The sequence below is a fragment of the Micromys minutus genome (genome assembly GCF_963924665.1).
Source record: "Micromys minutus genome assembly, chromosome: 20".
NCBI classification, from domain to species: domain Eukaryota; kingdom Metazoa; phylum Chordata; class Mammalia; order Rodentia; family Muridae; genus Micromys; species Micromys minutus.
The window spans coordinates 44,913,664-44,939,215 of NC_137955.1; the positions used below are offsets into that span (position 1 = coordinate 44,913,664).

A 25,552-nucleotide genomic window follows, 5' to 3' on the forward strand; every position below is an offset into this window, starting at 1 on the left:
TACCCAGGATCCCGGGGCCTTGATGAGTGACCGACAGGTCCTAGATTCTTCAGGAGGCCTTGGAGACCTCATTGTTTCTCAGGGTCTCAGCAGTCACAGGTACTGCTCTTTCCTCACATGCTAAGGTGATTCATGAAGTGAAACTGGAGGATAGGAGATAGTTGCCTACCCCCCCCCCACCTGCCCCTGCTTGTCCCCTGCCTGCTCCTCCCCCAGCCATCCCCCCGCCATCCCCCCTCACCTGTCCCCCTCCTCCCACCCTGCCCCTGCGATGGCACATCTGTCCCAGGAAGCAGTGTAACCTGACCCACAGGGAACTCTCTCAGGCAGCTCACCCTGTACCACAAAGGCTCTGCTCATCCAAATTAAACACTTCCCATAGCTTTTAAGAAGGCTGTGGATTACTGCTCCCTGTCTGCTCACTTTTAAGCCAACTTTGGCCTTTCAGTCGGCTCCTGTAAGCACTCCCAATAGAATTACACTTTTTTCCCCATTTACTTGGTCTTTTACCCGATTTTGCACTGATCCGTCAGACACTGATACTGTGCCTGGTGGTGCATTGAACCTGTGTTCTTAGGATGACGAAGTATGGAAAATGGACATTGTCCTCGTCCTCAGGAAGCTTTTATTCGACCAGGGAGTGTGACAATTAGAAAAATCAACATTTGAAATAAGCAAAGTGCATAGAACATATTCATAATGTATTAGATTATGATATTTAACAGAGTAATGATTATGCTACATAGGTTATTAAATTATTATATATAATATATTCATAATAGATTGTAGTATTCAATATAATAATTATTATATATATTTAGATTATGATATATAATATATTCATAATGTGTTAGATTGTGATATTTAATATAATAATGATTATGTATTGATAATTAGATTATGATATATAACATATTCATAATATATTAGATTTGTAATACATTAAAGATGATAGCCACTGAGGGAGGACGTGGACAGAGAATAGGGTGATAGTCAGAGAGGAGAATAAATTCTATGGAATGTTTTAAAGGAGATGTTTGGGTAAGAACACATGGGAGAGGCACCTGGCTATCTGTGGACTGCTGAGTGTAGTGGTCTCCAGCCACAGTTATCTGGCATATTAAAAACAACACATAGATCAGGCACCCAGAGCACGGCTCAGAAATGTGCACAGTGACTCCAGACTTAGTGGATCGTTGGTAGGACTCACTTTGGGTGCCGGAAGAAGCCAGTCGAGCCCTGAGCAAAGCATGGCAGTATGAAGGATTGCCCTGGCTGACCTTGTCGCATAGAGTCCCCATGAGCTTGATTTAATGCAGAGCTTTACCTACAGGAAATCATTTCTACCCCTGCAGCCCAGGATTCACCAAATTCAACCCGGCTCTGCCAGAACCAGAGAGACTCACCATCATGATACTATACCAGCATCTGGGTAGGTTGAAGAACAAGAAGTTAGCTAGCATCCAGGTTTTGCTTGCTTCCATGTATGCAGAATTTTTCTGTGTGTACTTGAAACGCTGTACACATAACTTACAGTATGAAAGAACCACTCTAAAGCTGGTTATTTTTTCATAGCCAAACATCATATCATCCCACAAGCCGCTCCCCAAAGAAACAAAGTATCTGAAAAATATGAAATCTCCCATCTGTGGACACAGCCCTGGAAATGGAGCTGAGAGTTTTTGGCTTCTGTTTTGAAAGCCAATCAAGTCTCTGGGAAGGACTAAAGTATGCAATAGTAACCCTAGGAAATGACCTACAGGAAACTGAGAATCACAGGACAGTGACATGAAATGAAACTGCACAAGAGCGGGGTCCCCAAAGAGCAGCAAACTTTTCTGCAGAAGAAAAGCTCCATTCTGTTTCAATCTGGTCTATCTGCTTCATGTTAGACTGGCTTCATGTCTTAAAGGTCCCCATGTACGCCATTTGATATGATTATTAATATGTCAATGTTCGTGTCTCCCAAAGGCAGATGAGTCCATGGATGGATGAGTGACATTTGGTGTCTACTTCATGAGTGCCATTAAGGTAGACTGTAAAGTCCCATACAATGCAGAAAGGAAGAGAGTTTCCAATAGTCAGCCATTGTGTTGATCTCCGCATGTGGGGGGCCCACTCTCACTTGCTTAACTGTAAAATAAATTGTCTGGAGGTACTACTAATACTATAATTGAGATAGTGAAATTGCAGGGAACAGCATCTCACTGACAACTTCAACTTTACTGAAAACAGTATGGTAAGCCCAAGGAGTCCCACAGCATACTACAGCCCTTCTTAGAATAGCTTTTAAAAAAAAAAACTCAACGAGTTCCAACATCACTCTTGCAGGATTGTGTCCACAGATACGTACTAATGGCACACTTAGAAAACACAGTTTCGCACAGATGTAGGTGCTATGTGGAGTTCACCAGCATGGGGCATTCGGGGCAGACAGCGTGTTGTTTTACGTGTTTTCCTTGGCATGTCTGTGGAGCTCTGGCAGGACGGTTTTCTTTTTCTTTTTCAGATACTTTTAGGATGCTTGCTTCTCTCGCTTTGCTTTCAGGTTTTCCCCCTGTTCTCTCTCTAGCACAACAATGTTGGAGCTGGCTTTGACAATCCAAGCGTTCGGTCTTGGGAGGAGCGTATATTTGTGTACCAGGCTAACATTCCCTTTTCTGCACAGATATTTAGATTATAAAGCAGTACTGACAGTGCTTCGTGCCGGAGTGAGTTTCATGGGGTGCATCTTTGCCAGTGTTCATGTAGACTTCAAAAAGATCCACCACCAAGAAACCCTTCCTATGTATTATTTAGGATAACTGTCTATAGGATCTCTGTGACCTTGCACTGTGCTTTCTTCTCCACCTTTCTTTCTGTTGGGACTTACAGAAGTGGCTTGACATGAAATACTCAGTAGAATTTTAATACTTGGCACCCCATATGCGTTGCTAGGGTCAGGCGGCTTGCAGGATCTCTTAGTATCTATGGGTCATGTTCTTCCTTCCCCTCCTGCTCTTCCATGCCTTCCTCTTATACCTCTTCTCTCCCCTGTCCTCCCCTTCTTTGTCTTTCGTCTCCTCCCTTCACTCCTTTCTATGAGTTTTGGCCCCTCAGGTGAAGAGGAAGCAGTGAGGTTTGCCTCTATGATGATGTTCATGACACATGGCCTTCCAGCCCTTTATCTGAGGGGAAAATCTATATTCATTTTTTTTTTTAGTAAAGGTGAATTTGTCAGTGAGATGTTACCAGCAATTTTACTAGCCCTTCCTTTCCCAGTGCTGGTCACTACCATTGCAGTTAATGCCTTTGGGGAAAATCCAGGCCCTGTACATAAAAACTGTCTCTTCTCTTTATGTAATGATCAGTTTGTATCAAAGCCAGTGCCCCTCGAGGGAATGGCTAGACAAGCATCGCATCATTTGACTTGACTGTTTCCAAAATAAAATCTTTTTTTACAGTACCAGCATTTTTGTTCCTTTGAAGTTAAAGGTTGGCATCCCCTTCTTTAGACCAGTGTAGAGGGAAAGTTGTGTGATTCCTGTAAACAGTGGCAGTAATGAAGGAGCAAATGTGTTAAATCCAGAGATTAAATCCAGGGGATGTAGCTTATTTGGGGGGGTCTAAGTGTATTCCCCTGAGCTACATTGTATGCAATAATTCAGGAAAACCATTTGCTGAGGAGTTGGTCATTTCTTCCCATTTGAAAGGTGAGAGAGTGAATTTAGTGCCTTGTGCATACTTGTGTGAACTCCTGGGTGCTCCACACAGGGCTCCCGAGAAAGCAGAATGATTTCTCTATGGCTGCAGTCAGCACAGAACTGCTGTTACTAACTTATCTTACTCGATGATTCTCAGGGAGAACTCAGTTTCTCCAGAGAGGTCACTGCGGTGCCTGTCCCTCATTCTGGCTTCCCTGAGTCACTGGAAGAGTACACGTCAGTCATTAACACACTCTTGACACTTTGTCATTATTCAGACTACACTGTGTTAAGATAGTTCCTGCAAATGCCAGACCATGGCCTTCCTGATGCAAGCCATGGCCACATTCCTGAACCTCTCTTGACAGCCCAGCAGTGAAAGCTCTGCTTCCTTTGAAATGTGTTTTCTGCCCTTTACTGACCATGACCCTATCCTGACCCTGAAGCACTTCTGCCAACAGAGACTGGTCAGCACCATTCCAAACTGTTTTCAGAGGGGACACCTTAAGTGACCGACCTGCCCCTGTGTTGTTACCACAGGAAACCAAGAAAAGGCAAAATACGGTAAAAAGGAGTCACCAGACTCTCATGGCTATTCATGAAGTTCGCTCATCTTGGGAAGTCACCAATCAGCGATTCAGTTGTCCATTCCTGACTCCACTGCACTAACTGCCTAGCATCCTGAGTAAACATCACTCCTCTCCCAGAGCTGGGGCCCGGCTGGCTGCTTCAACAAACTTGGCAGGTCTCAATGTGTCCTCACCAGGACTGTCAGAAATCTTGAACCTGTTTTATAAGATGCCATTTCTTTTCGGGACCAGGGTATACTCAGGACTGGAACTCACGGGGATACTAGCTCTACTCAGTGACTTGTGTATGTTGCTAATGAACTGTTGCATCATGCTTGTGCTCTGCATAGTTAAAGTCTGTTTGGAAGCCATGTTTGCATTGCCTACCTTCCAGAACACTGTATCTCTGTAGTGATTGCAAATACATCCTCTATTAAATAGTTCTATCAAAGAGGCATGAATCCACAGTAGTTATATTAAAAGTCACAATAAACAAATGAGTAACACACACACATACACACACACACACACACACACACACACACACAAGTGGAACATAAAATGTATAACTATAGTCTGTCCTGACCAAAACGTACATACAAAGACATGATAGATTCATCTTATAAAAGCATTTATGAGGTTATGGTTTCTATTCTTCTTGAGGATTTTCTAACAATAACAAGATAAAAACAGGGCTCCTCTGAACATGTCCCCAGCTCCAGCCTCTTCATTCCTACCACCTACTTGATAGCTACTTCCTTCTTAGTTCCAAAGAAGCAGATCCCTATCTTCTCAGGGACAAAGGGACATTTGTTCTGGGACTGGTCCGAGAAACTAGGAAGGAAGAACACAGGTTTCTGTCAGGCATGCAGAACCGTGACCAGGGACATCATCAGGGCCCACTTTGCTTTTCCAAGTTATTGTGAAATACTTTGTGTTAATATTTTTCTTTAGGGGCCTCTTCAACAATGATATGCTTCTTCCTACTCTCTTTGCTTATAAATGCTCAAAAATCACTACAGAAAGGAGTCCAGCCCTCAGTTTTTAAGTCTGTTTTTTTTTTTTTTCCTGAAATCCAATTGGAAAAGTATACTCACAGTTTTATTGACTGAACTTACATGCGCGGTACAGCTGAACCCCTAGGTGAGTGGACTGAGTTCTTTGCATCTAGCGCTTGTTTTTAATTCAACAATGGGTCCATTAAGCTACACTATAAATTATGAAGCAGACTTAAACTGCAGCCTTATGTCTCCCAAACTGGCCAAGAATCACTAAATGAATTTATACAGCGAAACAGAGGCGAATGTGAGCTCCCAGATTCCCATTTCCCGTGCGAAGGATGAGCTGTTCTCAGACATTACTTACTCCATCAGCCGCTGTGATGAGCCACAGCATCCCTGGACCATTTGTTACAAGCTGCAGTTGAACAGGCACAGCTGTGTAGCCCAGTAAGTTAGCCCCTGATTACAGGTGGCCGTGTGAATTGAGATTAAGCATGTACAGGCTAAATCCAGTTCTTTCGTTGACAAACAGCATTTGAGGGCCTCAGTGATCCTGTCTGTCTAGTGATGCTAAATTAGAACATGCCAGTTTGGGACATTACCGGCCTAAAGCAGGTAGATGGTGCCATGCTGTTCATTGGGTACCAATAAGGCTGGTGTCCTGGGAAGGCCGAATGATAGCGGCCTGTAAGCACGCAGAAACAGCAGGCCGGGTTAAATGTGTTTCAGTGCACATTGAGTAACACTACTTACTACCTCAGAGACAAGGTAAAACATCTCTGCTTCTTTCTCCATCCCCTTCTTCCTGTTAAAAATTCTATAAACCTTTTACCAAGATCCTCCCATACATCTATTTTTGACTTAGACTCGTCGGCTTTCAAAATGTCTAGAGGTAGTGGGTGTGGCGTTTTCCAAAATTTCTACAGGTTTGGGGGACCGTTTAAGGAAAGTTTGTAGATGTTGATATTCATCATGATTGGTACTGTCAAATAGCATGTTCCAGCAGATCAAAAAACAAACACAAAAGCAAAAAAGCCTGGTAAGATCAAAAGCAAACCATAGCTTTTCTGGTATACACATAAGTCACGTGCATAACTATTGAGTAATTATTTGGTTTTGTTGGTAAATTGGCTTATTGATTTAATTAGTTCCATTTAAATTATTTTTTAAATTTTCTACACAAGTGAAGTGTATTTATTTGTTTCCACTGTTCTCTCTCCGTGTTCCAACTCTTGCAGCTCAAATGTCCAACCCCCTCTTCTTTAATTATTATTGCTTTACGTATACCCACATGTATGCAGGCCACACGTGGCCAACCTAATCTGCCTAGCGGTGCATATACGTACTTGTAGGGATAACCACTTGGGATTGAATGTATCTTTCAGGGAGCTCATCTCCGGAGAGAACGAATTCTTCCTATTTCAGCAGTGTGTAGCTCTTCATCTAGAGGTGTGGCCCTGTGCGATTTCCACCATCCACACTGACGTGCTGGGACGTCAAGTGGTGTGATCCTTTTTGGATCATGTTCAGGCAGCCATGTTGTTGAGATTTCACAGTGGGGCAGCTCTGTCGCATAAAAGACACATCTCCTAGCAGATGTCCTGTCTTGCCCTCTGGCTCTTAGTCTTACCACCCCTCCCCAGCTGTGACCCCTGTGCCTTAGTAGAAAGGGTGGCTTTACCAAGTGGGGCTAGGGCATTCCACAGCCCTTTATCTATGCATTTTGATTAGTTGTAGGTCTCCAAAGTAGCTTCCATTGAGAATTTCATACATGCACACAATGTATTACAGTCACACACCTTTCCCACTCTGTAGTGGGAAATGATAAAAGTGGCTTAACCTTATATCTCTCGATAGTGCCAGCTCCCACAAGCACTATAATACTGTGGGGATCTCTAACTTGGCGGCTCCAGGCCACCTCTAAAAGGTTGCAAGGTTCACTCCACCACCCCTGTTGTTTCTGTACTGGGTAGGTATGACTGCCCGGGCCTGTTCCTTTCCTCCACTGCTTGGTACAAACATGACTCCACAACCATTATTTTATCAAACAGGTTTGTATGTTAAATTATCACACCACAAACTCTCCACACAATAAGCTTACAACCAGCAGACAAAGATACAAACTGCCCATCCAGAAAAGATAAATTAGATCCATAGAAACCCTTAGAAATAATCATCAAAACCTCATCAAGCTAGAGATGCACCCAGAGAAACATACACATCTGCCTCAATCTCCTCCTCCGTCCATCTCTGCGTCCTGCTTCCTCTTCCACTCCTCCACCCTCTCTCCCCACCCACCTCACCACTGTCCAATCATGTATTGCCTTAACATCAACCCACGAAACTCCCTCTGCTGTTTGTTCCGCCCCCTTCCCAGAACCCCACTTATTACATCCGACTTCATATCTGCCCTCTTCTTATTTGGTTGAAACGCAACCCAACCAGTGCAGTCTGTGCCTCTTGTACGAGCATAAATGTGCAGTCATCTATTGGAGCACAGAAAACCTTCTAGGATTATACCCCAGAAGAACACAGTTTCTCCATTACTCACTAAGAGTATCTCCTAGGTGGAACCTTTAGAGATATTGCCGGATTCATGCCAGGCCTGGCTTGATCTTACTAAGGTCTTGCTCAGGCAGCCACAGCTGCTGTGAGTTATTGCTGGAATAGCCCTGCTGTGTCTAGAAGACACTATCACAAAACGCTCTCTCCTGTTCTCTGATTTATAATCTTCCCATTTCTCCTTTCATGATGTCTCTGAGTTTTGAGAGGAGGTGGTAGAATATAGCTCAGTCCGAGCAGATTAAAATTGCTTATTCTTTGCATTATGACCGATTCCATAAGCTCTGTATCAACCTCCATTCATTGCTAAAAGGACAGTTGCACTTAAATTAGGTGCATTTATCATTATTTAATAAAAAACAGAAGGCCGTTTGTAGTGCCATTGCTAATGCAATAGAAGGCCATTGTTGGCGTCATAGAAGACATAACAGAGATTGTTGTAAGCAGGGAGCTCCCTGTTCTCAGTGTTTCTACCACTATCTTCCTGTGTGAGGCTCTCCCTTGTGCTTGTCAGAAGTTCTAGGATCAGTACCATCTACCTCCCTCGACAGACTGTTTTCAACCCCAGGACCCACTTCAGATCCTCCCCCCAGAACCAGATGGTCTGCCATTGTTGGTTCTCAAAGTTTGATGGAGACTATAATCATCTAGAGAGCTTGTCCAAACAGAGGTAGCCTGTCTTCTGCCAGGGATTCTGTTCTTTTCCAGACAGTGATGCTGTTGCTTGGTAAGTGGGCAGCAGAGTCTGGAAACCATGGCTCTGAGAAGCAGGTCTCATGTGTATTGGGCACTGAAATCTGCTGGGAAGCTGACTCACTTATCTGATGTTTATGGACCACCTTCAAAGGCTCTGAATTAAATGTCTAGGGTAAATTTTAGCTGTTACAATAGTTTTTTTAGAAGTTCCCTGGCCATTTTCTCCTAGAATTTGGTTTCAGACTCCCCGTCTCTTATGGTCCTGCCAAGGGAGAAGCTCCAAGCTTCTCAGTTTGATGTCAGACCATAGCTATGGGATTCAGGAAGACACGGGGGTTCTCCAGAGCTGGTGCAGGCTTAAAACTCTCCAGGCCAAAACCTCAGGGCAGATTTATGAATCACTCCTTCATTGATTCAGCAAATGCTGCTGTAGTCTCTCTGTGGATCAGGTCTTGTTGCGGTTGCTAGAGAGACTCCTTTGAGCACGCATGGAGAGTGTATCCAACTCCTAGTGGTAAGCTTAAAATAAGTCCTATTCAGACCCGGGTACTTAGGGCATTTGTATTAGATATACACATCACATGTAAACAAATGTGTGTGGTAGAAATGCACATATATACACCTTCCACAGAGAATGTCTCTCAACAGATAGATGTCTCTCTCATACAAAGCTGTGCTTTGTGTGTGTGTGTGTGTGTGTGTGTGTGTACACATTCATGAGGGTGCATGGACATATTGTGTACATGTTGGGGTCAGAAGATAGCCTCCCTGGGTTCTGTACAACTTCCTCACCAAACAAACAAAATCAAACAAATAACAAACAATAAAACAAGGTTTCTCATTGGTCTATATCTCTCCGAAAGAGACTATAGTGGCTATCCATAAAACAAGGTTTCTCATTGGTCTATAACTCTCCGAAAGAGACTATAGTGGCTATCCATTGGTCTATAACTCTCCGAAAGAGACTATAGTGGCTATCCATTGGTCTATAACTCTCCGAAAGAGACTATAGTGGCTATCCAGTAAACCCGAGGATATTCATACTGTCTGCCTCTCTAGTGAAGTGTGGCACTAACCCCATTGCCCCCCTTAAATGTGGGTGCCAGGGATCAGGCTGGACTCAAGTTTAGGACACACGCTGCTTTCACTAAGATGTCTTCCCCAAGTCCCAACTTGTTCTTAATTCATGATCTTGATGCTTCCTGGTTACATCCTTAGCGTTTCTCCAGATGCTGTGTGTGCACAGATCAAGTGTCCAGCCTCCTACTTGCCAAATGCCATCCCAAGGGGCAGGGCCACAGCTGAAATGTCTTTTGGAGAGCGTCTATCTGCTCTTCTCCCGCCCTCCACTTCATCTCCTTGCTGGATTCCCAGTCCAACCAGCACCCTTCCTTCCACACCCCTCCCTTCCAGCTTCTCCCTCAGAGTGTGCAACGTTTCCAGCTTTTTATAACAGGGGCTCTCAGACCCTTTCTCCTGCCCTGGGTGAAGCTTCAGAGAATCCGGACCTTTTTGCCCAGAAGTAGATGGTGACCCAGTACTTTGATTCTAATGCAGATTGGTCTCTGAGTGAGATTCAAGGAAATTGCCTTCCCCTTCCCAGATCTGTCTAACTCCACCCCAGCCCTGGTCTTTTGTGTTCTTGTAAGTGAAGGAAAGCAACTAACCGGCTTTCCGTTGGAAGACTCTTAGGAACCTATCAGAGAGGTGTGTTGTACTGAGCCATTCTAGAGTAAACTTCTAATATCCAGAAAAGGACGCGCTTCTAGTGTTTCCAATTTTAATTGATCCGTTTCCTCTAGATTTTTTTTTAGTACTGAAAATCCAAGCTTGCTCTGGTGACGTAGCACTTTCTCTCCGTTTAACTCTGTCCAAAAAGAGTCTTAACGGCAAAGCAGCAGAATAAATTCCAAGTAGTACATCCTTTTATGTCCCCACCTAAGTATGCAGTTCGGTCAGTCTGGGGTGGCTGAAAGCGTGTCTCCTGGAATAATGGGAGCGTTTAATGCCAGGAGTTTCATTAAAGCTAGCAGATAGGGAAGGCGGTGTGGGAGATCACCGGTTGGGTGGCCTTTCCATTTTTTTCTTCTGTGACTAACACCTCTTGGAACTCGGAGCAGAGGCATGCCTCTCGCCTTTTTGTCAGCCGGCCTCTGCTAGCCGGCGCCTTTCTCCTCGGAAAGGAACCCCGGCTGGGAGCGTGCTGGGGCGTGGGTTCGCGTCCCTCTCCACGCGTAGCCTGGCCGCAGAAGTTGTCCTCTGCATCCGCGCGGTGCGGGGCGGGGCGGGGCGGAGCGGGCGGCTGCGTCTCCAACCTCTGAGCGCCTGTTCTCTGCTCTCCCGGCACAGGGCACGACCGGCCGCGCGGGGCACCTGGCGGGCTCCGAGCCTGCGCCACCTCCTCCGCCTCCCCGGGAGCCGTTCGCGCCCAGCCTGGGCAGCGCCTTCCACCTTCCCGACGCGCCGCCCGCCGCCGCGGCGCTCTACTACTCCAGCTCCACGCTGCCCGCGCCGCCGCGCGGGGGCTCCCCGCTGACCACCACGCAGGGCGGCTCGCCCACCAAGCTGCAGCGCGGAGGCTCGGCCCCCGAGGGTGCCGCCTACGCCGCGCCGCGCGGCTCCTCGCCCAAGCAGTCGCCCAGCCGCCTGGCCAAGTCCTACAGCACCAGCTCGCCCATCAACATCGTCGTGTCCTCGGCCGGCCTGTCCCCGATCCGCGTGACCTCGCCCCCCACCGTGCAGTCCACCATCTCCTCTTCGCCCATCCACCAGCTGAGCTCCACCATCGGCACCTACGCCACCCTGTCGCCCACCAAGCGCCTGGTCCACGCGTCGGAACAGTACAGCAAGCATTCGCAGGAGCTGTATGCCACCGCCACCCTCCAGAGGCCGGGCAGTCTGGCAGGTAAGGGGCTTGGCGCTCTGGTGTGGCTCACATGGCGCTTGGAGGGGAACGGGGAGACTGGATCCAGGCGGCAGGGCTGGGTATGTCTTGGAGCCAGTTTTCTGCTTCTGGGGCTGTGGGGGATGCTCGGGCTTGTCTGGAAAGACTTCCAGCATCTCTCTTCAATTGTGCCTGTCTGTCAGCTGCTAACACCTGCCTGTCTTTCCTCTTCCCTCCCCAAAGTTTGAAGACTTGCACCAAGCAATAAGGTTAATTTAGTAGGACTACATAGACCTGTTGCTAAAATCTAGAAAGAAATCGAGTAACTATCCCAGTGGGTATAATGAGTATTAGTCGCCAGAAAAAGTTTTATTTTTTCCCCCAAAATGAGATTCGGAACTTACACAGGTTTCAACGGCAGAGTAAATGTAACCAATAGGGAAGTGTGTTCACTTCACTGAGCATGCAGTGGGGGACGGGGTTGCCTGAGTTGGAGAGACTGCTTTCCTCTGCCAAATCAGAAGAGGTGACATTTCTGTGGTGCCTGTCCCTATTACAGACCAGGCTGAGCTGGTGACTCTTCTGTTAATGCCATATGTTCCGTTTAAACAAGACACCGTGATTGAAAGACTAATGCTCCCTCCCAAGACACCTGACATGTAATCTGGATTTATCGCCTATTTCTTTCCTTCTAGAAGTATTTGGTAATTTTGTGTCTCTAGTAACAGATGCTGTGCTCATATGCTTCTTGTCTTGACACAAATAGATGACTGTGAAGATAAATAGGATTTTTTTTTTTTTTTTAAGGAACATGTCACAGGCACAAGGCAGGTGGCCAAGGGGTTCTTTAATTCAAACACAGTGATCTACAGCATAGTGATCTCTAGCTCAGTGGGATGCAGGCTAGGACATGCTGCCCGCAGGACTGTGCTAGGTATGTTTGCAGAAAGTAATCCATCACACCGCTTTGCCTGGAGAGTGGAATTTTGGAGGTAGCCCGTCATTAATGCCCAGATATGTCTGGTGTAGCCAGTAGTCTGAAGAGCCGCCCAGGGAGCTGGCACCAGACTTTATGCTTATGAGATCATACCAAGGACCAGAGAGGTGAGAGGTCACCCCGGTCATTCCCCAGCCTCGGTGGAGAAGATGAAAGGAGTTCAGGTCTGGAGACTTGGAAAGCCCCTTTCATGTCTGTTTATCTGGTGAAAGAACAGGAGGAAGCGTTTGCTGTTGTGGTTGTTTGTTTATTGGAGGAGGGGTCCCAGCTTTTTGCTCACCTGCTTATGTGTGACAGACATGAGCCTGTCACATTGTATACCTGTGCTGAGGCAGAGAATGGCCAGGTAGTTGAATGTGTAGGATTTCGAGGACAGGTTAAGGGAATGGGAGTACATAACCAAGAATGCAACAGTTCCTTGCAAATTTTGAAAATGACTTACGTTTTAACATCTGCAAAGAATGTTTCAAAGGCTTCGATGGCGGTCGGGTGGGGGCGAAGGGGCTGGTGCTGATGCGGGTACAGGTGCTGGTGGTGCGTGTGCATTCCCGTTTTTGTGTGTTAGAGGTGAAGACACTCTCCGGCCAGAAGGAGAGCTCCAGCTGACCAGCACATTCCCATCTGCTCCTCATATTTTCTTGCCATATCACAGTTTTGCTCCCTAGTGGGGGGGAAATATTCAGTGTGCCATCGAAGAGACAGTAATTTTAGAGTTGCAGTGAACATTTTAAGTGTTTGAATTCATTTGTTTTAACATACATGTTAAAATATTCATTTACAGATTTCTTCATGCAAATTGCAACTGGTGGGTTTGAGTTCAGAATTATCCTGCCAGAGTAGATGATGGGGGGATTTGAATAAAATCCCATGCTCCATTTAGAAAATCATGACCCATGGGAAATCAAGGCCCAAGAGAAATATAGCAGACAGACTATAGTATGTATGAGCTCACAGATATTGGAGCTTTCAAGCTTCATGTCTGGGGCCCTGTGTTTGAAACTATTTCAAGTATCAAAGTTGGAGCCACCTACTTTGCCAAATGAAACTGCCCGAATCTATTGAGATGACAGTATAGATGTTGGGTCAGCAGAGCTGTGAATCAGAAGATCTCTCACTACAACCAGAAGTATTGACTGAGGGTAGAGTAACTCACTGCCAGCTAATGTCCCAGTTCTTCGCTGTGCTCTCTCTCTCTCTCTCTCTCTCTCTCTCTCTCTCTCTCTCTCTCTCCCTCCCTCCCTCCCTCCCTCCCTCCCTCCATCCCCTTTCCTGCCTTCCTCCCTCCTTCTCTCTCTTTCTCTTCTTCTCTTTCTCCCTCCCTCCTCCCCTTCTCCCTCCCTCCCCCCTCTCCCTTTCTCTCTCTCTCTCTCTCTCTCTCTCTCTCTCTCTCTCTCTGTCTCTCTCCCTCTCTCTCTCTCTCTCTCTCTCTCTCTCTCTCTCTCTCTCTCTCTCTCTGTGCACCACCAATTCAGTCTCTAGAGATAATGCATCTCCTTCAAGATCCAGACTCTTCTCAAATACAGAGGACTGAAAATAAACAACAACAACAAAAAATACTTTTAATGGGGTCACTCAGAAGGTGGCTTCTGAGTCTTTCCTGAAGTGGTGAGCCAGCCAGCCCTGTGAATACTAGGGGAAAGCTAGGGGAGGATGTTCTTAAAGTAGAAAAGTGAGCTCAAAGGCTGATGACACAAAACGGGAGGCAGAAAGCAGGAGGAAGAGTTGGTCATGGTGAGGTTGGCTAGATCCAGACAGCCTTGCAAGACAGCAGGGACAGGAGCAGAACTGATGAAGTCTGGCTTCATTTGTAACAAGCTGGCTCACTCTGGCTGATAGGTCAGCAATAGAATTTGGGGACCAAAGGCAAAAGTAAGGATGTCCATTGGGAGTGATTATAATAAGCTAAGTTAAAGGTGGAAACAATATACTTACTTACATTGAAGGTGATGAACAATAGGTGTGTGTGTGTGTGTGTGTGTGTTCACCAATGTGATTTTCGGGACCTAGATGAAAACAGTAAGAAAGAAGATTACCAAGAGAATAGAGTTTCAGCAGCAGAGCTGGAGCAGGTGGCAGAAGCACCTGCATAGGTTTAGGAAATGTGAAGAGATGCTAAGGCTCAGCTTTTTACAGGCGATGGCACTCCGCCAGAATCTGAGGGCACACGCCTCTAGAAAGTTGGATTTGTGGCTCACAGTTTTATCCAGGACTTGTTTTCTGAACTTAAGAGCATGTCCAGGGTTGCAAGTGCTATCAAGGATGTGAGGCTGTCAGCTGCAGAAAGCATTTGTGCAGGAAGTAACATACCCCCCCCCCCTTCTCTACAGTATAATATTCCCAATGACGGAGCTCAACAGAAGCTAGGCAAAGATTTCAGAGATGTCTGGATTAAATGCAGAAAAGCGTTAAGTTTACAAATCTCAAGTCATTAGACATTCACTCATGATTTCTTAGTAGTGTTTCTTTTCTTGGGCAGCCATATGTCTTTTTTATAGTACGAAGCTGAGTGGGAACCGGTCTGTCATCATGGGAGGCCCCAAACTTTAACACACTACCGGCCTATTCCGTGTTGCAGAGAAGGTCACTATAGTATCTACTCTTATTACCTCCCCAGTCACAAAGGAGCATCCATGACTCATTAAATGTTAACTTTAGTGGTTTAACAGGTAGCCAACATGGGAGCTTAGAAAGGAGCTGAAAAGAAACCACACATTTTTGTCATGGGCGCGAGGCAGCTCTAATGAACTGGAAAACACGCCACACAGTTGGTGTGTAAAGGAAGTGTCATTACTGCGTTCAAAATGTACAACCTCAGTTGAGGAGAGTTTAAAACAATGTCTTACTGCAGCCCAGGTTAACCCAGAAGTCACCGTGTAGCCCAGGATACCTCTGAACATCTAGCCAACTCTCTGACTCTGCCTCAAAGGTGCAAGGGTTACAGTCATACCCACCATATTTAATTTTCCACTACCGCTCCAATTTCAGTTTTAGAGCCAGTGTAGAATAAGACAGAGCTGAGTTGTGATGAGAAAACCCATGAGGGACAAATTAGTGATGTCTTATGTGCCCAGCATGCTTCTGTGGGGAGACCATCCCAGAGTCATAGCTACAAATGAAGAAGTAGTGAGAACCATGCCTGAAACTAACTCAGAGCATCCGTATTCTACAAGTACTACGTGACAGAGGACCAGCATGGCCATGTTTGCTCAGCCAGGGTGGGTGAGTGAGGAGAGACAGCAGGGTAGAGATGAAGGAAGATGGCATAGAGAAAGAGGAAATGGACCCCACCCTAAAGGGCTTGTGATGTCATCCTGTGATGTCATCCTCTCTGTACATAGCTGCCATGTCTGTCTTTGCACTTTAGCAACTGTCCCGGGAGCTTCGCTCGAGATGGGTCAGGAGTAATGGGCAGGCAGAGAGGCCTTGAAACTATTCTGTCCTGCCAGATGTAAACATCACAACTGTCTCCTTTTAAAGAGGGTGAAACTCAGTGCTGATCACAAACGAGAGAGGGAGAAAGCATCCCGAAGGATAAAACTTGCCTTTTACGTAGTTCTCCTGGCATTCTCCTCCATCTCTTAGACTTGAGCTGAGGCTCAGCAGTGATGTATTCCTTGCCCAAATCTGCAGATGACAGGAATTTAACCTAGGCAGTTTTGAGTAGGGTATAGTGTAAGCCATAAATAATCTGTGAGTACAAAGTATACATTTTGCCTCTGAAGAACAATAGATAGGGACATCGATATTTAGTATAAGGTTGGATTGTTTTGTTAGGGTTTTTTGTTGTTGTTTATTTTATTTTATTTTTTTGCCCACTACTATAGGTTTTTGTTGTTAAATCTCTAGTGATTTTGAAGAAATAAAAAGCCTCTCAAATATGTGTCAAAATCCTATTGAGTATGACTTCACGCATGCCAATTTCTGTTACTTTAAAACAAGGTGATCTCCCGTTTTCTGAGTTTCGAGCCAAATTAATCCTGCTGGAAATACAAATGCAAGTTGTGAATATGTATTGGAGTGATCAGGCTTCAGGAGCTTACTTTGAGAGAGAAATGACAAAGTAAATGTAAATTCTTAACCAGTGGTTACCGGGAGAACTCACCTTGTAAGCAGAGTTATTTGGTGGAAGCATGGTCAACCTACACTCCAGCCAAATGGACCCAAGCTGTCCTACATGGAGTGGACCATGTGCTGGGAACTCAGAGTTCCAACTATTTGGAACATCACTCAATCTCTGACTTATTGCGGCCCCCACATCTTACTTTTCCAATTAATAAAAGGGGAGATGTTGATCAAAGACCCTGTAGGCTCATGTTTTCTGGAGGAGATGGGCCCAGAATAGAAGGGCACAGTCACTTGGCAAGTTCATAGCGAGGGTATTTAATGCTTCTCTCTGCCTCTCAGGAGCATACTTAGGGGGATACAGTTCAGAGGCAATAAGATGCCTGACTCTGTTTTCATTTTTCTCGTCCTGGGGCTGATGGTTTCCTAGCCTGTATACAAGAGCAAGGCTGATTCTCATGAACACCTGCCTAACGCATATAGTAGACATTACTGAAAATTAAACCTTAAAAATATCCCTGTTCAGATTTACGTTATCTGCTTATTATGTGATCGGTCTGAGATCCTAACCAATACCTTAACTTGGGTAAGGAGGTGTCTTTCATCAGTAACATCAGCAGATGGCTTAGGAAAGAGCTCTGGGGCAACTCTCCAAGCCTGTCAGACCCTTTGCATTCTCAAAGCCCAGCCCCACACAACAAAGCCACACATCCTATCCCCTGGGCCTTCACACTGGAAGACCAGTTCCTCCCTGGAACATTTGGACTGTAGAGAACGCATCTCTACCATGTGTGGTGGGTCCACTCTGAGGTTTTAGTAATTCAGCTTACTTGGGGCATGATGGCTGTTTTCCTCACACTGACCTTCTTCAGAAACTCAGCACCCCTCACCCCCACTTCCCAGTAGCAACAGTACTGCCTCATTAGAGGCTCATAGCGTCTACCCTCATATCTCGACTCCGGCACGGTCCTTCCTGTGTGCAAACTAACCCTGTCAGTCTTTGTCTGCCAGCCCTCCAGAAATCACCGTAGAATCAAATCCTCCATAGCGGGAAGTTAAGCTGATGTCACATCTGCATCACATGGGTCTTGCTATCTAATTTCTAACCGATCAATATCCAGAGGGAACAGTAGTAGGGAAAGCCCTGCTTCCCACATCCTCTTCCAGGAGGTTCATGGCCAGAACCTTGAAACCAAGCTTCCCTTGCTAGAAGTCCAAGATACCCCGATATCACTATATTGTTTTATCATTTGACTCACAGATAATGGTACCTACTCTGCTACCCTTCCCATCCTATACCTCCCTTACCAATGATACATATATTAACATATATATTTATATATTAACATAGATATATATATTCATATATATGTGTAAATGTTATACATAGATTATCTTCTTAGGGGAAGGGCAGTGGTATCTACATTTTGAATGTTTCAAATGATACCAATAGTCATTTGTATCGTATTTAGTTACCTGGGAAATGTAAGCCGACAACTCAGTTGAAACCACCACTTATGGTTCAGGAGGCAACTGTGCCTAACACTTGCTGCCTGGTTTCTCACACAGCATCTCCAGATGCAAATGTAAGCACAGTGGGAAATGAAGTCACAAGAGACACAGAACACAGACTCCATTATCACTGAGGAGCACATAAAGTGTTTTCTAGAAATTGGAAATTAAAAGGCAGAGATGAGCTGGGCTTTAGAGGACTTAGAAATGTGGCGCTGAAGATGTGGAGGAGGAATGGAAACTTACTGTTCACATTCATCTCTCCCTCTCTGTCCTCACTCCTGCCGGAAATGGCCAGGGCTAACTCATGAAAAACAAACAAACAAACAAACAAAAAACCCCAGTACTGTCTAAAACAAATCACAAACACTGTGAGAGTTAGACTCCCGATTCAAGATGTTGGCATCCTGAAGTTTAAGTCACAGAAACGAATACAGGTGGGGAGGAAGGAGGGAGGGTACTGCTCACCACCCAATCACTCTGAAGAAAGATGGCCACCATGCATTTTCCTTCCTCTTTGTCATAAAGTTACATTTGGAATCCATACCCTGTGGGAAACACTTCTATCCACACCACGGAACAAGTCTGTCCTTGGTATTCTTCCTCCTCCAATAAGATAAATTAGCAAGGATTACAGAGATGGGAGAGAACTGTTGGCTTGTGAAAGAGACTAAAATAGGAAAATGAATTATCCCTTAGAAGAAACAGATAATTTAAGGGATGTAAGAGATTAAAAGACATGAGCAAAAGCTTTGGGTCTAGCATTGAAGAGGATTTAGGAAGATCTTGGATTCATTAAGTCAAAACTGAATAGGATATGTAAACAGAGCCAAGAATGTGAAAATCCTTCTAGGCTGTAAAACATAATTGATAAAATGAGTGGGAAATAGTTAAAGAACTAACCCCGAAGGCAGGGAGTAAAGGAGCAGAAGCAGAAAATGTCAGACTGGTACAGGAAGAGCCAAGTCACGTGCAAGAGGTATAATGTGTGACTGGGGTCCCACAAAAGGCGACGAGGAGATAAATTATCAAAGTCATGGGGAAGAATTCCTCAGAGATCACGCCCTCCTCAGAAACACCTTGTGCTAGGAATTGAAAATGTTCCTTATACTACATCATGAAAATTCAAAGTACCAAGATGAAAAGACCCCAGTGTCTCAGGAGAGGAATAAAAGACTCTACCTGACTAAGCAGTCACAGCTTTGGACAGCAGAGAACATGAGAGGCTCCCTGAGCAACTGAGACAATAATTCTCAACCCAAAATCTTCACACAGCCTGTTTCCCACCATAAAGGAAAAATTCAAACATGCTCTAACATACAGAGCCCCAGAAAACATCCACCTGTAGGCACACTGTCCCAGAAAAGCACTGTATTTGAACAATGTAGTTAATAAATGGGAGGAAACAGTATTCAGAAATGATGCATGCTGGCTGGAAAAGGGATGAAGAGATGTCCAGGAAAAGGTCCCAGGCAGCAGGTTAGGAGACAAGAAAAGGGTTACTCAACCCAAGTCCCATGGGATCTGTATGATGTCATAATCCAAGGCTAGAAAACACGAAACAGCAATGGACTTTGTTGCTCCTGTAGTAGGAAGGTTGTTATATTCTGCAGAGTTCTGTAACTCCAGAAGGCAGCTGTTGAGAGATGTAACAGCTAGACAGATGTGTGCCCATATAGTTCCATTCCTTCTTAGGTCTGCAGTGCTGTGCTACTTTATGGGAGCCAAGAGAATTTTGAGAGTACATGTGTCATGCCAGGAACCCCTCTCAGGACTGGGGACTTACCTGCGAGCAACAGGGCCAAAGCTCTGGTGTTCTTAGCACTGATAATTCTATCAGGAGTTAGATGGGATCAACTGTGGGTATGGACTAAGGAACACAGAGGTCAGAAGCAGAGCAGCTGGGAAACACTTCACAGAGAAGATATTCTTGGAGCAAACTTTGAGGGAAGGAGAAAAGAACATACATATTGAGAAGAATGTCTGGCACAGAGAAAATATTGAGCCCAAGAGGTCTGAGAGGAAATCATGCACTGCCCGTTAGAATGCAAAATGGCGTTTCTCAAATCGTTGGCTTGCTCGGCAGTGTAGGAAGAAGAATAGCAATCGCAGTCCTCAAGAAGAGCCTATGAGATTGCAGCTGCCGCTTGTTTATCGTGTCCCCAGGTTAAACAGACTTTGTAATTATGTCTTGTTACTGAGGACATCATAATATCTGGCTCTTCTGGGCATCCGTTATCCATGAGTAGGAGCCCAGGACATAGAGTTGGTGTATTGGAGAGTCAAAACAAAACTTGTTTAAGACAGCTTGATGTGAGGCAAGATCTGAATGAGAGGACCTACGAGAAGAGGCTTCCCGTATGGTACATTGTGTCATGCGTGCATAAGAGGGGGATCTATACAGAGCACCCTGCACATGACTGTGTGGGCAGTCCATTCACGTGTCCTGAGTACAGTGTTTGACTACCTTAGTTCATTTTCTGCCGCTACTTCAACATACTTGAGTCTGACTGGAGAAGAGTAATGTATGTCAAATTGTCAAAGGAGGAAAGGCAGTGAAGGGTTTACCTCTGGTGAGAACTCCTCTTGGGTTATGACACTAAGTCACAGGTGACCTCAGAAGGACACAGCATATGGGAAGAAAGTCACGTAGTGAGACGGGAAATCAGATTCAGGAATTAGGTTTGCTTGCTTGATTGCCTACTTCCCTCCCTCCCTCCCTCCCTCCCTCCCTCCCTCCCTCCCTCCTTTCCAAACTGTCATCTCAACGTCTAACCCATCTCCCACAAGTACAGCATCTCATCACCCGCTGTATTCTCAATGACTGGTCTTACAGCTAGGCCCTGCCTCTTAGAGTCTGCTCTGTCACATTAGAACACACCCACTCCTAGGACCAACCCTACAACTTCTGACCCTTGGAGACAAACTATATCCAAACACTTCGAATGTTGCCCCGAGGGGTCCCCAGGAGAAAGTGCTTGAATACTGGTAGCATCAGAGACCGGAAGCAAACTCGCTGTATATGAGAAAATTAAAGAGGAATCAATTAAAACGGATTGCTTCTGGGAACCAAACAATGAGCCAGATGCCAAGAAATGTCCTTGTCCTTTGAGAAATAGGCTGCCTGATGAATGATCCCATGGTTCACTGGTACTGAAAGTGTGTCTTCAGAGCTGTGGAGAGGTGGCTAGTGTGCCAGGCATCTGTTTCGAAGTGCTGTTCTGTACAGTCTAGAATGACAGAAAGACACCACAGGATGGGACCAGAAAGACTCAGACGCAGAAATCCACCTGTAGCAGGAAACTCATGCCTGGGTGTCATGTTGGCTCCGGAACAGTCAGCTGTGGGGAAGGCTTAGTTGATGTTGGGGTTGTTGGTGAATTTACTTCTAACTTCCAAGCTGTTTGCCTCAGATTAAGTTAATGGGACACAAAGGAAAAGATGGAATAAGCACCATATTGACTGTAGATTAACTAACATGGCAGTGTCCAAAGCCTCTATGGGCTAATGTCAATGGGTCTTTATATATCATTATGGTATATGCTGGCTTTGACACCAAGAAGAAAATTCGAATTTTCTGGCAATCAAAACAAACAGACAAACAAACAAATAAAAAAGCCAAAAAATGTACTTAGTGCTCATTCAGGCTCATGAAAGACAGGTAATGGAATCTCAACACATCTAAATCATTCTACCCTGTCTCTTCGAATAGACGTCATCTCTGCAAACATATTGGCTGGCTACGGTAAAGAAACTAGTGTGTGAAATGGTTGTCGTTAGTAAGTAACAGAAAGCCATATTTAAACTAACCAAAATGTGACTACTTAGTCAGAATTCACGTTACTATAGTTAAAATACCTAAAACAAAATTTAAAAATTCAAGGGGAAGATTTAGTTCCCGGGTTCAGAGATATCTGCCCAACATATGAGGAAGAGCTCTAGAGCTCACCTTACAGCAGACAGAATGCAGAAAGATGAGGGCGTATTAGAAAGCAGGGTAAGAAGTCACACTCAGTGAAACACCCCCATGTCTATTGAACTTCCTAAGCTCTACCTCACTTTCCACAGTTCTTTTTCCCAAGCTTCTACTGAAAATTTTAATCTCTCCACAAATTAACTGAGTTAACTCAGAGCTCCAGTGATCTAATACACCTAGAGATACCCCATAGAAATAGGTAGAAGTGTACTTTTCTGATCTTCTTGTTTCTTAATCTAATCAATATAGTAACCAAAACTAACTATCAGATAGGTACTGCCTAAAGTGAGCAAAAGGATGGAAGTCAGCAAAACTCAATGGGAAGGAGGTGACTCGAAGGGATACAGGAAAGGATGGCGGTGCCTTCAGTACTTCATGGTTCTCTAGAGAATGTTTCTGTCTTTCTCAGGTCTGTGATGTGAGATGTGTAGACACCTATAAAGCAGGCCAGGCGGTACTGTACTGTAGTTTTACCAGCCAACTGAACAGCCACAAGTATAGGACTGGGAAAGAAGATGATAAAATCAGACAATACCCATTCCGTATTACTGCTTGACCTTATGCAGTCAATGTATTGTAGATCTTCCAGGATCACCAAGCAAAGGAATCTAAAGAAAAGCTCCAGTAATTTGACTAAGGAGCAAGTTTAAGCAAGCCATTCCAGTTTCTGCTTACTGTGCAAATACCTTCAAAGGGACCTCGCCGGATGTGGTTTCTGCCTGCCAGTCCTCCTGGATGGTCCCTGAGCTCTATGGTACTGGGTTACTACAGAGGTGGAGTCAATCCAGAGCTTCAGGTGATAGTTTCTGACTCCGCCTTAGCTCTCTGTGCTTGGACTGACAATGTGGTATAAGGAGGTGAAAAACTTCCCTAGAAAGAAAGAAGTATCCATTTCAAGAATTAGAGTAAAAAACAGAAGTCACTGTTCCTCCTCCTAGGATGAAATTCACACATCCAAACATGCACCACATACATGTTCCACATACACAGTTATCTGGTTAGACATAGAAAATCTCATAGCTTTCTCTATGTATTTCATGTTGACGTATTCTATTTGCATTGCTATAACAAAATACCACAAATATCATCTTTTTTTAACAATGGAAATTTACATGTCATGATTCTGAAGGCTACATAAAAGCCAAAAAACAGACAGACAGACAGACAGACAAAGCTAAGACCAAGGCAACCAAGGTCGTAGTAGATTCTGTGTGTAGTGAAGACTTTCTAGTTCATTGAGGAATCCTTGTTGCTTTTTCCTCCTCCTCATGGAGGAAGAAACTTGAGAGATCATTCTGGGGCTTGTTTTACAGGGGCCAAAAATTCCACTAACGGAAGCTCTGTACCATCCCTGCTAATGCCTTGAATTGAGACTGTACCTGAAAATTAGTGGAAGGCACAAATATGATACCCCAGTCTTCAGTGAAGCTTGTTGCTGTCACATACTGACAAATAGGCCACTCCTGTTGACAGTGCTTAGTAACATTCACTCCCGTGTGGGACTAGGATATTTTCTCACAGTTCATTCTTATCTTTCTTGATAGAGACATCTAAAAGGGGGCATTTTAGCTAGACACTGGTGTCCTTTATGTATGCTGTGAAGAAGTTCGTGCTTTAACAAGGGTGACTTACATTCAAAGGACAGTGGTAATACTCCACCCCAGAATTAACTCAGCTTTAAAATACACATGCTCATAAACACATACTGGAACTGTCTTGGAAAAGAGTAAAATCCAAAAGCTAAATTTCTAGTGGAAACTGCACAGTTCACAGTATAATTCGTGTCTTCTCAAAGCCTTTTTATATACAAAACTCCATATGAGAGGAATTATAAAATAATAAAATATCAATACATAAAGAGGTTATAAAATGTAAACATAGGAATAATGAATCTACAAAGTTTATGGCTGGCATTTTCTCTTTGTAAATTTTGATGTATGCTAATGTGTCTTTTTTTCTATAGAAGCCACAAAACCCTCTCTCTGCTAATAAATTCGCTACAGAAAACTGACAGGGAAAGATGCATTGCATTGTGTTTTGGAAGCTCCATGTCTGGTTCCTAAAGGAATGTTGTGCAGCCTATGGGAAGCAATTTATCTAAAAGGCTTTTGTTTAAGATACAGAATGCAAACCATCTCCACATATTTTCAAAATTGCAGCTCAATGTGGTGGTACCTGTCTTTTATTGCAGCCCTTGAGAAGCAGAGGCAGGCAGATTTCTGTGAGTTCAAGGCCAACCTGCTCTCCACAGTGAGTTTCAGGCCAGCCAGGGCCTTCGAGATGCAGCCTTGTGATTTATGAAAGCACCTGCCTGTTTATTTCTCCTTTTGTTGAGCTAGCTCTTCTTCTTCCCATGATGAGAATTTCTTCTGTGGCCTGGGGCAAAATCCACAGAACCCAAAAGAGAGAGAGAGCTTTGCTCCTGTGCCCCTCTTTGAACAGTTAATGAAAGCTGCACTGAAACCTCAGCCTGCCTGTTTTGCTTAGATTTGAAGATGCACCAGGTCCGCCTTGTTCTGGACGCTTTCCCTGGGACCTCCTGGGATGATGTCTAACAATGAGGTCTGGTGACCTGAAGGTGCAGAAGCTCTGTGCAAGAGATATCAAAAGCAGCTGTTGAGAAATAACGACACCTGTTGAGTTCTGTCCCCCTTGTTGATAAAGACAAGTTTGGTGTCAATATAAGACTGACCATTAAAAACACTGGGAAGTGACTATTTAGTGAGGTAGCAGCAGATCACAGATTGCTTTCATCAGTAGGTCATTAAGACAATAAGAAGATAGCAGTGAGCCAAACGTGTGGTCCACTCCTGTTAGAAACAAATTCCAAAGTGAATGGTCATAACTACAAGGCTCCTCCCAGGTAAAAATTCAATTTCATATGCTAAACTTATTTTGCTTGCAGAAGTCCAGATGTTTTAATTACAAGTTTCGAATCAAGTTATGTTGCCTTACATAAAAGTACAGTAACTCAACTCTCCCGGCCTTGCCAGGAAATGTTTGAGGTGCTTAGGTAGAGTCTTTCTGAAGGTCTGTTTGCCAGGCTGAGTCTTAGGCTGTTGTGGAAGGATGCTGCAGAGGCCACAAGGACATCGCTAAGTCAGGACTGCGACACCCTTGCCTCCCTAGCCCTTGAAGTCCTTTATCCTAGAACTGCAGAAAGACATGAGGGTAGGAAGGGAAAGTGGCAAAATGCCTTGTTGTGGGCACTCCCTGCCAGGTCCTAGAGTTTCCCAGGAAGATGTTACTTGCAGCACAGAGTAAGAAATGCTTGAGGCAAAGCCCATTCCCCCACATCCCTCAAGGGTATTGCTAGCTTTTCTTGAAAGCACCAGAAACTAACCCTCTTCTAAGAGCCATTGCATATAGCACATCAGGAATAGATATTCCCAGGGATGTTCTGACTCCCAGATGAAGGAAAATAAAATACTAGAGACTCAGCCTTGAGTGTGTGCGGAAGATCCTAACTACACCTTGCCTGCCGTCTACAATGACTATTAAAACCAAAACCACTTTTCAGAGGCCATATAGCATACTGTGCTATTCACTGGGCTTTCGGAGGTCCGTGTCTGGGAAAGGCCTGCATAAATCTTCTTTTTTCTTTTGTCTC

General features: G+C 44.7%; 1 protein-coding gene across 2 annotated transcripts in view; it reads left to right on the forward strand.

The window, feature by feature from the left end:
* Positions 1-25,552, forward strand: part of CTNND2 (catenin delta 2) — a gene marked incomplete at its 5' end in the record, with an annotated part of 778,908 nt that overhangs the window by 413,562 nt on the left and 339,794 nt on the right. For both annotated transcript variants that reach the window (XM_080933837.1, XM_080933838.1), the window contains one exon: positions 10,861-11,416. In XM_080933837.1, the coding sequence (XP_080789963.1) occupies positions 10,861-11,416 (556 nt within the window). The remainder of the gene's footprint in view (positions 1-10,860; positions 11,417-25,552) is intronic.